The 14,575-nt window shown below is 38.5% G+C and overlaps 1 protein-coding gene across 1 annotated transcript in view; it reads right to left on the bottom strand.

Annotated features, from left to right (window-relative positions):
• Nucleotides 1-14,575, bottom strand: part of DOCK2 (dedicator of cytokinesis 2) — a gene marked incomplete at its 5' end in the record, with an annotated part of 219,255 nt that overhangs the window by 27,311 nt on the left and 177,369 nt on the right. The window contains 4 exons of the mRNA XM_082489775.1: nucleotides 313-403; nucleotides 1,699-1,739; nucleotides 2,888-3,044; nucleotides 8,908-8,993. Of these exons, the coding sequence (XP_082345901.1) occupies nucleotides 313-403; nucleotides 1,699-1,739; nucleotides 2,888-3,044; nucleotides 8,908-8,993 (375 nt within the window). The remainder of the gene's footprint in view (nucleotides 1-312; nucleotides 404-1,698; nucleotides 1,740-2,887; nucleotides 3,045-8,907; nucleotides 8,994-14,575) is intronic.

The following is a 14,575-nucleotide window of genomic DNA, read 5'->3' as shown; positions in this document are numbered from 1 at the left end:
AGCAAATTGAAAACTACATGGAAGTTAAATGGCTTCAGAATTTGCACACAATGGTCTCACTACAAAATAAATCTATTTTTGCTACAATATTTAGTTTTACCAATATGTGGCTTTTAATCACCTATTGAAAATACAATTTCAGCAATTAATGTTAATTTTGTATGACCTACTGCAGTATTTAACTAGAAACTTGAATACCCCATGGAAAATAACTAATACACAGTAATCAGAGATTAAGACAACCACTTTTTAATTTATAAATTTGAAAATTGCAAAAGCTTTTATAGAGAGAGAGAGTTTAGAAAATCTAACCTTCAGGAGCCACGTGTGGAGCAGAAGGGTATATGCTGCTTCCGTGTAATTCTCACAATCTAAATGAAGGTCTCGCAATTTATACAAATATCTGTTAGAGGAGAGAAAAAGAATTAGACCAGATATTGACACGACTGGAATACTAAGTGTCAAAAAAGTTCTAGATTAACTCTGTAATGGAAACTTCATAGATGTCATACAGTCACTACCCAAAGCCTTTAAGGACACTCTGACATGGGTTAAAGCTCTGTGCATTTGTTCAGGCTTTCCTCCTCCGGTGAATTGCTGCCAGCTCCAGCTCGAAGAGGAAGAGGAAGAACTACTAGACTCAAGGTCTAAGTCAGGCCTCTGAGTACATTATTTCTAGACTGTTACTAAAGATAGCTGCCTTTCTCTGTAGCCCTTTGTGATTGCATGTAAACACTTCCCATGTAAACAGATGCAAGCACAACAGATAACACAAGGTAAAGGAGAAACCAGAAAATACCAGCCCAGAAAGACAAAGCAAGTCCCGGTACAACTTGGAAGGTGGTAGGGGCAGAAGAGTTGTTCGCAGTTGTATGTTGACAGTGTTCTCCTGGATCCCTGGGGCAGCACTGCTGCTACCAGCACAACCACTGCCCATCATGGGACTTCAGCAGCCAGAAAGAAAAAGTGGATCCCATCCTCTTACAAACAAGAGGAGTTTTGACACAGGAACTCTGACACCTTGCCATAGCAGTTCAAGGCATTACTATTCCCAGTTGTCAATCCAACGGAAAATGTGTCCCCCTCAGCAATGCCCGCAGAGGGAGGGTTGTTTCTCCCTGCCCACTCCAGCTCAGAGCTCCAAGTTTAGCTCTGAATCACCCTCAGTGCTCATTTCAGCTGAGATTCTGTGTTTTGTACTGTGGCGGCTGAGGTGCTGGGAGTCTGCAGGTTTTGCAGAACAAGAGGAGAGGCAGGAAACAGTGAGCTTTGGAACAGCAACACTTGCTGCAGCTCATATGCAAAACTCTTGGAGACAGTAAGAGGCCATGTCACGTCTGAAAGAATTTGCCAGTATATCTATAGCTCTTACAGAAAAATGCTTTACCAGTAATTCTGCATTGCACGTAGTGTTGCATTTTTAAAGCGACTTGGCAGACCGCACAATTCTGCAAAACTCGAATTTTTTTTTCTGCCATTTTATATTTATGATAACACCCTCCATCAAACGTCTAATCTAGCTGCATTTTCTTTTTTTCAAACAGTAGACAATGAATGTTGAGTGATGATCAACTAAAAGTTGATTTTTGGGGGAAAAAATGCTGTTGATGAATACATATGATAAAATGATAAAACCAGAATTCACAAGAGAATATTACTGCCCTCTCCAGAACTGATCCAATAGAACAACTGCCATACCTGATATACATCTCTTCACGGTTAATGTCCTTGTAGAAATTCTAGGGAGACAAACATTTAAAAGTTATCTCCCAATGTCTTTTATTAAAACACAAGATAAAAATATAAATACTGAGGTTTCACTTTTCTTGCTAGTTGGACAGCATAAGAAATACACAATTTACAGACTATCTTAAGTTTAAACCTGGCACTGCTACTTCAATTAATATTTTAATTAATTATTAGTATATGTTATTATTTTATCTATTTCTCCTAGTTCACTAACAAAATAATGACTGAAAGTTTTTCTGTTGAAGCAGAGGCAAATATCTTTATCCAAAGGCACTAACATAATAAGCTGCATGCTCTGACTACACCTGATGACCAGAAAAGCAGCTGGTATTTATTGAAGTTGGTATGTAGCACCGTTGATACGTAACGCTGCTGTGCAGTAGCCCTAAAGGAGCTAATGCCAGGAACAAAGCCCACGTTTGTGCCTAACGCTTGTGCAGGTCTATGAGCTGCTAAGGCTGTGCAAAATGTATGACAAGAACTGCCTCCTGAGGAGTTGCAGAAATTTATACCACATTGCACAGCAATTACTGAGGAACAGAGAGTATATGAGTGCAATACATATTAACCATACTCTCTTTCCAACCTTTAAACTTGATGAAGGTTCCTTTTCAGTTTAGTGGAATTTCCTGGTGGAAGAGTCTCTATATGTGGTATCCTCATTACAAAATAGGAATTGAAAAAAAGAATGGGAACCAGATCAGAGACTCTCATCTTCTTGGCACCTTATTGCAAGTGCATCTTGCAGGTTTCTATCCCTGATTTAAAACCCATAGTTGTTGAGTTGCTAAAGCAGCAAGTGGGTTACTTCCTCATGCAAAACTTGACTCTGGCAAAAGGCCACTGCTATGTTAAGCCTATGAAAAGGTGAAGGTGTATGAGCAGTAGACTTCCTTATTTATCCACAGAATCCAAGTGGGTAAAACACAAGCAAAACCAAAAGAACTGAGTAGATGCTGCTTTCAGGTTTATGCATACATCCATGCAAATAGATAAAAAAATCACTTGCCTCAGAGTTTAAATCACTACTGAGCATTGTCAACCACTCCTGTCCCCAGGAAGATTTATCTTCATCTTTAGTAAATGGATTCTAAAGCTCTTCCCCATTCTCACACAAGAATTACAAGAGAGACCATACCAGTAAGTTCACAGTGCAGCTCATGCGATTGTCCTTGCTTTCATCATTCATCACAGTTCGGTAATCCAGCAGTTTCTCCAAGAGGCCTTTAACTAGGCTGACAAAACTTTCAACCAACTTTAAAATGCCAGGATACTGACACGCACATTCTGTAAGACTGCAAAATAAAAAAAATGTTTTTTCAATACTGTGAAAATTAGTGGCCAAACAATGCAAAAACTGTTTGGACCTGAAGGCAAATATTGAATTAGGGCTAAAGCAGCTTCAGAATGCACTAGAAATTCCCTTCGTGTGTTGGAAATTTAGATATTTGGAAGACAGATGTGATATAAATCAAAAGAAAAAAAAAATGAAACATTTACTTTTCCTGTCTGAAAATTACTTCAAATTCCAGGGTATACCCACAATTTCAGAACGGAGCAACCTACATCTGTGGTATCACAAACTCAAATTTCTGGAATGTCACACTATTGCAAGAAACATTAGACCTTCCTTTCCTCTGTTATCACGCAACATAAAATGCAACAACTATTTTCTTCTCTTTGTACAGTTATGTGTGAGTAGAAAGTTCAAACTAACATAAATTACAATTTTAATGCAAAAAAGACCTTCACGAACAAGACCTCATCAGACTGATTTGACCTTGAGATATAAGCAAAAGCAAACAATAAACTTTCTGCAGATTAAAAAAAGCAGTCAGTTAACTTGTGATAAAAATATAGGAAAGTGAGTTTTATACATCAGCAGCAGAATGCAATTTACATTTATAAAATATTAGCATATGTGGTTTCTATAAAGCACTGAAGTGATTTAGAAACTTTGTTTTTTATCATAGCTTTGTTTTCAAAGCTTAGCAGTTTAAACATTATGAAATGATTACCAGCATCTCATTAACTATTATTTTCTTTCTTTGCTTAAGAGCTTGTTTCCTCCTCTCCTTAGCATTCTTGTTTTCCATTGGGATTCTCTCTGACAAACTGCATTTTTGATATATATGTACATACGCACATACATATTCACATATGTATTTATATACGCACGTATTGGGTCTGGCTGAGATGGAGTCGATTTTCCCCCTAGTAGCCCTCACAGTGCTGTGTTTTCTATTGGTAGGTAGAAGGGTGTAGGTAGAAGGGTGTAGGTAGAAGGGTGTAGGTAGAAGGGTGTAGGTAGAAGGGTGTAGGTAGAAGGGTGTAGGTAGAAGGGTGTAGGTAGAAGGGTGTAGGTAGAAGGGTGTAGGTTGCAGCCCAGTGTTTTGGTTGCTGCAGGGCAGTGCTGGCTCAGCATGAAGGCCGTCTCTCCAACGTCCCCCTCGCCCCCAAAGGCCAGCAGGCTGGGGGTGGGCAAGATCTTGGGAAGGGACATAGCCAAGACAGCTGACCCAAAGTGAATAAAGGGATATTCCATACCATATGGCGTCTGTCAGAAATAAAAGCTAAGAGAAAGGAGGAGGAGGGGGAAGCATTCGTTATTACGACATTTTTCTTCCAGAGTAACTGCTATGGGTACTGAAGCACTACTTCCCAAGAAGTGGCTGGGCATCACCTGCTGATGGGAAGTAGAGAATTATTTTGTTTTCCTTTAATTCTACACATGGGTTTTGCTTTATTAAGCTGCTTTTACCTTGACCCATGAGTTCTTTTCTATCTTTCCATCTTATTTTCTTTCCCCCCTGTCCTACTGAGGAGGAGTGATAGAGTGCCTTGGTGGGCACCTGGCATCCAGCCAAGGGCTACCCACCACAATGCACAAAGTAATTACATCTATATTTGGCATATTCTATTAATAACATATAAAACTCTCACAGGAGAGCAGTATAAACCAAATAGCAATTGCAAAATGATCCATGACACTATGCTGTGTGCTTAAGTTAAGCAGTTTCAATGAAACATTATTATTAATTTCTGACCTCTTAGTGTTTCGTTAACAGTGCTCAATTTATATGCAAATAGAGATTAATAATAAATTATTAAATGTAAGTACACTATTATTTTTTAAACTTTTATTATAAAGTATTAAGTTTTAATTAATTGCAAAAATCATTTCTTACTCAGAATTATTTAAACTTTCTTCAGAAAATACGTATTCATATTAACTTTAACTGCAAAGAAATCCTTGAAGCTTTGGCCTAGAATGGGACCTCAGCAAAGTACCCAGTCTCAAAGTTCTAACTCAAGAAAAGTGAAAACAGCAGCCCATGTTTATTCCTTTGAACATACGGATCCAATATAGAATTATTTGGCTGAGACAGAGGGAGTGCGTACATGCACGTCTGAAAGAACATTTATATTGTACAAGATGTGACAGAAGCTAATGGATAAAACCAGAATACTTTATTGCTGCTGTCTGACTAGTCTGAAACAATAACTGAAATAGTTAAATAAATTATTGAAACATAGTTTATGACATTAAACATACTGCAAATGGAATGTTAAATACTAAAGGGTGTGAAGAGTTGACAACCAACAGAATAGGCTGGAGCACGTTAAATGATATTTGTTGAAAAGAAAGTAAGAAAGCCTCAGAATCATGTAGGAGACTAGAACAGTATACTGGAAAAATGGGGTTATTTTGCATATGTAAGTATCAGAAACAGGGTAAGATGCTAACAAAGGGAAGCGCAATCACCATTTAAGTGACTCTTACGAACTTTTGCCATAGGTTCACTTGGAGTGACAGCAAACAAGGCAGACCTGTCAACATTACTCGACTATGAAATGAACATGAGTCACCAAGACATCACATTTCTTTCCAATACAAGTAGAAAAACATTGACATAAAACACAAGTTATTGGTACATCTCACCCAGGATACAGTACATAACTCCAGTCACTAAAGAAAGATGAACTGGAGTACATGTAGGAGAGAACCACAAAATGAACAGGAGAGAGGAATACCTGTCTCATGAGGGAAGATTTAAGAAGTTGTCTTGCTCAGCTTTATACAATAAGCCCAATAAAAAGCCCAACCTATAAAACTTTAGAAGAATATTTTCCCCAGGAGGGAGCAAGAAACCTTTTAATTTTTAAACAGAATTTGAAAAAAAAATAAATAGAAGTTTTAAAATAAAAAATATTTTCAATAAAGCTTGAGAAAACAACTGCATAACATGGGCTGCTGAAATGATGGGGAACTGGAAAGCTTCCAAATGCTTTTTTCTCTTGTCCCACTATTAGCAACTAAAACATGCCAGAATTCATTTTCTGTGCCTGAGGAAAAGTGGCATAGCACAACTCGTATCCATATAGCTAGATTTTTCTCCATTTCCCCAAACAGGGTAGCCTTGTCTAGTCTACCTATTGAGACCTGCCTACCAGCTGTTCCGTATTATCCCAACTCTTCCTTGGTGGTGTCTGGAGCAGCATTCACTGGCACAGGTCATAGCCCTGCCACAGCGCACGCTAACACTTAGGACAATGGACAACTGCAAGGCAGTGATTAAAATTCTGCTGATCCTGTTGAGTTTTTTGGGCATGGGGAAGTTCCCAGCAGCCAACCAGTGTGGGTAAGCATTGGATAGAGGTGAGCATCAACACACAGGACAGCCATTGGCTACCGCTAAATATCTGCATTCCCGTGGCAACTGGAACTGTGCAGGAATGCAGACAGCTACAGGAAATGAGTTGATGAAAATATGCCCAAATGAATAAATCTAGAGCACAGTTTAACTCAGTCTCTATCCAGTTGGAACAGGGAGTTGGGGATAGAGGCTTGAAATCCCTGCTTTGAAAGGTGTGAAGGAAGGAAGATTTAAAACAAAAAGCAAACAAAAACAACAGAGAGGAGAGAGAGTCCTACCAGAGACAAGTCACCAGCCTCTGCTTCAACTGTCCCTCTACAGGTGTCATTAAACAACTTCAAGGATGGAAAAAAAAAATATTATCTGGAGATAATATGAAGTGACATCTTTAGAAATGTGGAAACCTTGAAGTCTTGTAGAACATGGGAGAATATCCAGGGGAAAAAAAACAGGTATAGCAAAGAAAGAAGGGTACCTCGGAAAGGCAGGAAGATCAAATGCTATGTAGTATGTTTGATGAGACTATTTAACTGCACTACTGAAAGATGGGGTTTAACTGGACAGGTACCAGTTCTCTAGAAAAATATTAATGTAAGAGTAAACTGCAAACAAGACAAGCAAAGAATTTTACATAGCTCAGAAAAAGTAAACTTCAAAGAGTCCCATACACAAGATCTGAAGGAAGCTCTTCTCTTTGCATTGATGAAGTCTCAGTTTGAATGCTCTCGCCAGCTTGAAGGCAATGTAGTATTTCATAATAAATGCCGACATTGTAAGAATGTCTAGAAAACTTTGCCTAGGACAAACTGAAATATTGGGGTGGTTTACCCGAAAGAGAAGAACAAAGGAAACTTGACAGCAACTTCCAATTTTGTTAAAGGCTGCTGCAAAGAGAAACAGAATAAATGATTCTTTATGTCCCCTGTGGGTAAAACAAGAAATAATTGGCTTAAACTGAAGCAAGGAAGATTTAGTATGGATACTTGGAAAAAAACTTACTAGCAGCAAGGAAAGTTTAGCACTGCAATAAATGTCCACTGCGTCAGCTGAATCCCCAGTACTGGAGATGATGAATAGTAGCGACTGTTCAGGCAGGCATCGCAGTTTAGGCTTTGCAGCACTGAGATTAAGAAAACTACGTATTTACAGGCCTGGTTTCGGTCATACCGAGAGCTAGTCTGAATATCTCTGCATCACCTCTTAGCTACCCTAAGACTTGCAGCCAAACAGTAAACACTCAAAATGAAAACATTACTTTATTGCTCTCAGTTTATATTGTCACGTTAGGAAGTGAAAGGGACAATTTTAGAACTTCATCTGTCCTTGCCAGTGTACCAAAGAACAGTTTTGGCTTGCTTAAAAAGTGCCAGTACTTTTATTTTTATTTTCAAGTCTCCCTCTCTACAGTTTATCTGCCTCCTCATAGGACATTGATTAAACTAACATAGCAAACATTTAAATTGTATTTGATTTAAATGATGTTTCTTTTAAATTCTACTATTTAATTAGAATCTAATTGCTTACTGTTTACATACAATAACACTTACATATTATTAATTATATAATTCAGTATTTTTCCATTGTGGTACTTACAAAGCTTTCATGCTTTATCTGGTGAGGGATGTGATTTTGCAGAGATTGCTACCCTCTATGCAAAAATACAATAGATACAAAGTAGCAGGCTTTGAGAACGTAAAAACATCCACACTCAAATGTCACGAAGCCTATATCGATTTTGTCACATAGCCAAAGCCCTACAGCATTTTTATGCTTAATAACTATTGGGTTATCCATGCTTGAGAAAGTGTATGATGAGCGATGTAGTTTGTTACACTCTAAGGCACAAAGGTAGGAACAAGTTCTCAGGGATTCCACCGCTACCCAAAGCGTCACACACGCAACCTGCTACAAGTGAAGACACAGCTATTAAGTCTGAGACTAAAACTGAATGCGTGCAGCCAAGAAGAGAAGGAGATGCTATATCAGGCTTTGGGATTTTTAGAAATATAGAAATAGAAATGTTTTTATTAAACTGTAGCACTTTGCAATATTCTTATTCCAGAACAGTCACTTTATGTCAATTCAGAGAATAATCTCTTGGAGTCCAATCTAGACATTGGGAAAAGCAAGTAAGATATTTTAAAATACCACCTTCTCATTAGTGTGAAATAAAAACCCAGAAAGGTTATAAAGAAAAATGGGGAAAGACTAAAAAGCCAGGTGAATATTTAATTATCTTGGCTTGAAAGTTGGACCGAGAAACGCAGCTAATCATAATTTAGCTGGAGCACAAAATATTGAAAAGCAACCATGAAAATAGTTTCAATGAGCAAAACTACAATTCAAACCAGGTGCACTGAAATGGTATGTTCTTTCTAGTCCCTTCATAAAAAAACCTGCTAAGATTCTATTTTATTTTGAAGTGAGGTTACCAACTTGAGAAGTGTGAGCAGTAAGATAAGACCACATCCTGAAGGCATTTATCCTAAGCACTACTTACATGGACTCAAACAACTGCATGTAGTGTTCATCCCCTCTTCCTCCTTCCACCTCATGGTCCAACTTCAAAATTATTTCATTTTCAAACTAATGAAGAAAGAAAAATCAAAAACACAGGTCAAACACAATGCAATATGGCGTCAAAAAGGTATCTTTGTATAGTTATATCACATATTCCCAAGGGTTAAATGCTTGAATATATTCCAGTTGAGTAATGCACATCCGACTATCTCCAGGTACCCGTCTCTGAGTACAAACTGATACAATAACCCGAGGAAACAGGCTTACAGTATCGGTATTATGGGATTTCATAGAACATCTCTGATTTGAAATGCAGGATTTCAGTGTAAGTAGAATGGCTTTCACTCAGATAAAATAGGGACAATCCTACAGTATGCAATCCCTTATTTAATTGCTATTTGTTAGGTCTATCTGGACCCTAATTAGGAAACAGTGACATATAAACAAAGACAGCAAACAAGCTATTTTTGTAGTTGAACGCAATTCTTTCCTCTCTACTGCATCATTTTCAATTTTACTTTACAGTTATGACACTGTTTCTTTTGGAGCCATCAGCAGCCTTATTTCTCTACTTGGAAGGTCAGAAAATACCCTCTTCTCCCCCTCTCCAAACTGAAAAAGAATCTAGGCAGCTTGTGTGCATATGAAGAGAGAAAACCTGTTAATACTTCTCCACTGGTCACACCTTGTTAGCTATCACTAATCAGCCAACTCTTAAAACTCCAAGGCCAAATTAAAAGGTTTCCTTTTATCCCAAACTTAGCTTACAGAGAAGCACTTCATCCCAGCCCGCACAGTCAGCCTTGAACCTTCAGCCTAACTGCTGGGCTCGGTCATTCCTGTAATAAATTTCTTGAAGCTGGGTATCTGAAGATGTTTTCTGTATTATTTACTTGCTGTTCCTGTTATACCCCATATCTTCAGGTAGCTTTGCATAATTAAGCAAGGGAACAATACTTTACAATATTCAGAAAAAGAGAAAACCTATTTTCAAAGTGTCACACAGGTAAAAAAAAAAGTTATCTGGGAAACTAACGCTAACCTGCAAAACTGTTGTTACAAATCCGCACAAAAATTGTCAATGACAATACTCTGACATCTTTAAACTGTAATAAACTCCAGCAACATCTCTGGAGAATTTCTAGATATTAGACCACAGCAATATACCATTATCTCTTCAAGAACTGGAAGTACGTGTTGGATTATATTTTAAGCCAGCACTTTGCAGGACCATACCTTAATTATATAAAGCCTCTTGAAAATGTTATTATGTTATTGCAGTATAAATAGGCAATCGTAATTTGTAATTTCAAAGCCTTCACAATACATTATACACAGGAAACTGCTTTATCATTTTGAAAGGGTTAATCAAATCTCACATGGTTAGATCCGAATTTGTAATTAGTTTACAATGCCTTTACCATATATGATGCAGACTGCACTCAGGTCCGCAAAATTAAAGCCTGGAAACTATAATCCATGCATATGGTTTGTTTGGGTTTCTCTTTCTATCCCCCCCTGCTTTCCAACCATCTTAAAGCATTAAAATTTGCAGGTTCAAAAAGCGTCCTCAAATAGTTGAGATTTATGTATCATAACAGAAAGACAAAAGAGTTGTTTTATTTGTGCGTTTTTTTCCTCAATACGAAATGAAAAATACCAGTGGAGAATTAAAAAAGAACTTAACTCAGTTGGAAATTTACTGGGAGAGGGATCCAAGGAAAATATACCCCCATTAGTATTGCCCAGTGTAGACCAAGGCATTTTGAACTAAGTTACTGGGTGTACTAGCCTATTGTTGTTGTTGTTCAGACATGATGTGGAACAATTAAAAAAAAGTGTTCAAAAAGAAGGTGTTTTAAAACAACCTAACTGGTTATTTCAATCTTGAAAAACAGAAAACTAATTAAAATTAATGTAATATAAAAATAGTGCATGGTTGCATGGCAGAAAATAATTTAATCAATAAGCTTAGCAGAAATAAATATTAATATTAAAATGCTGCAGGTTTTAAGACGTTAAAAAAAAAAAAATCACTAAAAGGCAGCCAGGCCATTAACATAATTTTGCCCAAGCTACAAATATTAAGTTGTGAAGAAGTCGGTATCTTTTTGCACTGCAGGTTGGAAACTCCACACAAATAAGTACAACAGCAATGGAAATCCCCTTCAAGGCAGAGGCGTTCTTTTATTAACCAGTCTCGAGCTCTCTAACTACAACGGGAATACTTTTTATACTCTGTGGTCACCACAGCTGGTTTGACCTTGTTCTGGGCTTAGCCTTTCCCGATACCTTCACTGCTTCTAAGCCTCTTGCCTGATAATTTGATTCTTCATTCTTTGACATCTCTTTTTGGCTTGTTATATGAAAATCCGAGAATTTATAAAAGCATTCCAAGGTTCATCAGCTTCATTCATAGTCTGGGCTTTTAGCACCGCTGAAAGCCTGGAAAAACCCTTTCACTAAGCTTCCATTTCATTTCCGTGTTGCCTCTGAAAGGAGGTGTCAGACAGGAATCACAAAGTCTTAGTGCAGCTATAGCCGTTCTTTGTTCTCATCCAAGTTAATTGTATCATGTTCAGATATCATCATATGAGAAAACAGCTTGATGTACATTTGTAAAGAATATGCACAGTTAGAGAATTACAAGTTTTTAATGCCAACGCTTCTTTAAACTTTTTGAACGTGGCTGTCAATGTCCTCTTTATGCAGTCACAACATGCCTCAATCCCCTCGCCCCAGGATTTCTACTAAAATCTTTGACTATCATATGAGTAAATTAATCAGGCGTGGCAAAATTTATATTCTTTTTTTTCCTAATATTTCATGTGAGTACTGAATGCTTCACATTGTTGCATACAGCGTGGTGAGGTAGCAGAAAGGAAAGACCGCTTGTTTATGTTTGTTGTGTTGCCCTGTGAGTCAACTAGAGACATCCTAAAAATGAGAGATTGCTCATCCTCTGAGAGTAAGCCCCCATGGTAGCGAGAGAAGCAGGCAGAAGCCTGCACGAGGCATTTAAGAAAAGCAGAAAGCAAACCTAAAACAGACTTTTCCAGATGCTAAAGAAAAATTTGTGTCCTAGAAAGATCGAGCTTCGGATAGAAGAAATGTTGGCATAATATTTTCAGAAAGAGGTGGGAAAGGTCTACCACAAGGTTCTAGACAAGCCATTAACCCAGTATGAGGCCCAGAGAAAGCATTAAAAAATGAGATCTACATTGAAATAAATCATTGCTTTACATAGATATAATTATTAAAAGCACTATTAAAATGACAGAGAATTCACTACTGCACTAACACTGAAAATTTTCCTGTTTTTCTTTCACACAACTTTCAGTATATGAATAATTCTGTTTTCTCTCCGGAGTGTTTCTGTGTAAACGAGAGCTTTGGCAGACTGGGATCCACATTATGCTGTCAGAGAACTGGAAGCCTTTCATGGTAGAAAGAATTACTGTAGTATTTTATAGGTGGTAATAACTGCAGATAACTGCAATTGCGAGGTATTTTTCTTTAAATATACCCTCATCAAAAAGTTCAGCCTTGAGCTGAAGAAGCCAAGCCCAAGGCTACACATAACAAAACAGTTCTTCCCTTCAGAACACCAAGCAGGTCACGCGTGTCTTCAGACATGTTTTGAAAGGAACAATTCCTTCACTTGTAGAGAACATGACATTCTAACTGAAAACATGTTACTACATGTACTTCCTTCAAGTAGGGCATGATTAAAACGCTTCACCCAGAAAAATTACTCAGCATTTTTCAAGAACGAAGGCCAAGCATTCCCCATTTTTCTCCAGAATATTTGGTATCCTTCATTTTTGCCCTGAGATTCAGCTAAACAGGACCAGCAAATGTCAAAGATCAAATTTATTCCAGAATATATGCCAATCAAATGATTTTGCCCCTAAAATCAAGTGCAATTATGTTAAAACAGCTTCTTAAAGAAACAGATTTATAAGCTACATAATATGTAAAAAACCTCTATTTAAACATCCTTAGATCTATCCCTGAGAGCAACCTAAAAAAAAAAAAAAAAAAATCCACATTCTATTCAAATTCAGAATTTTAAGATAACTGACGTATGTTACATGCTCGCTAGCCATTCACTGTAGCATTTCTCGGGTTTCACCTTCTCCCAACAGCGAGTACAATTCTGTACTGAGACAGAACCACCAGTGGGATTACTCGACAAGTATTCTTCAAAGACAGCAGGAAGCTATGCATCCAAACCCAGACCTACTGGGTCATCCCTACGCTGCAAACCGCTCTTTAGACAGAAGACTGAAGTGGGCTGTTGCTTCTTTCAAGGAGCTTTGAAACACTGTCTTGAGTGGCCTAACTTCTACGCTCATCACACAAAAAGCAAAAAACTAGGTGCAGAAAATTAGGCAACACAGACACGCGCCTCTTTTCTCCAGAAGGGGCAGGGAGAAAGGAGCAATTTCAAGTACTTCATGTTTCTCAGACCACGTTAGAATGACAAAACCACAGCTGTAAACGTGTGAAACCAAAATTGTTGGTATGATTATAATGCAGCACCAGACAGATGTGCTTCAAACAGAAATATTTAAACACTTGAGTTGGGTTGAGGTGAGACACAAGAACTTGGACACACTTGTGTACACACTACACAATGGCATAAACAGGTGACTTCTCCAGCTCACCGCCAGGTATAACATATTTTAAGATGACTGGGTAGGAAAGTAATGTTCATGAAAACATGAATAGCACTGTTTTAAATGGACACAGAGTGGTTAAAATATTCTGCTCCATCTGGATGGAGGGGAAAAAAATCAAGAAAATACATTGCTATTTATTATCAGCGAGATGCCTACATGGAAAAGGCCATTGCTGAACGTGAATATGCAAACCTGTATAGTATGCATATGAGAAACACTAATAGTAGTATAGGACCAACTCCAGCAGAACTAACTTCAGCGTGTAGTCATCCAGTATTGCAACAGAAGTTGACAGGTCATGGAGCAGATCATCCTCAGTGCCATCACACGGCACATGCAAGAGAACAGGGTGATCAGGCCCAGTCAGCATGGGTTTGTGAAAGGCAGGTCGTGCCTGTCAAACCTGATCTCCTTCTATGACAAGGTGACCCACTTAGTGGACGAGGGAAAAGCTGTGGATGTTATCTACCTGGATTTTTGCAAAGCTTTTGACACCGTTTCCCATAGCATTCTCCTGGAGAAACTGGCTGCTCATGGCCTGGACAGGTATACTCTTCGCTGGGTAAAAAACTGGCTGGATGGCCGTACCCAGAGAGTGGTGGTGAATGGAGTTAAATCCAGTTGGTGTCCAGTCACGAGTGGTGTCCCCCAGGGATCGGTGCTGGGGCCCGTTCTCTTTAATATCTTTATCAATGATCTGGATGAGGGGATCGAATGCACTCTCAGTAAGTTCGCAGACGACACTAAACTAGGGGGGCATGTTGATCTGCTTGAGGGTAGATTGTCTCTGCAGAGGGATCTGGACAGGCTGGACAGATGGGCTGAGGCCAATGGTATGAGGTTCAACAAGGCCAAGTGTCGGGTCCTGCACTTGGGTCTCAACAACCCCATGCAGCACTACAGGATTGGGGCGGAGTGGCTCGAAAGCTGCCTGGCAGAAAAGGACCTGGGGGTGTTGGTGGC

Source organism: Vanellus vanellus, assembly GCF_965231255.1.
Source record: "Vanellus vanellus genome assembly, chromosome: 13".
In the NCBI taxonomy this organism is placed as follows: domain Eukaryota; kingdom Metazoa; phylum Chordata; class Aves; order Charadriiformes; family Charadriidae; genus Vanellus; species Vanellus vanellus.
This window is presented reverse-complemented; position numbering and strand designations above follow the sequence as displayed.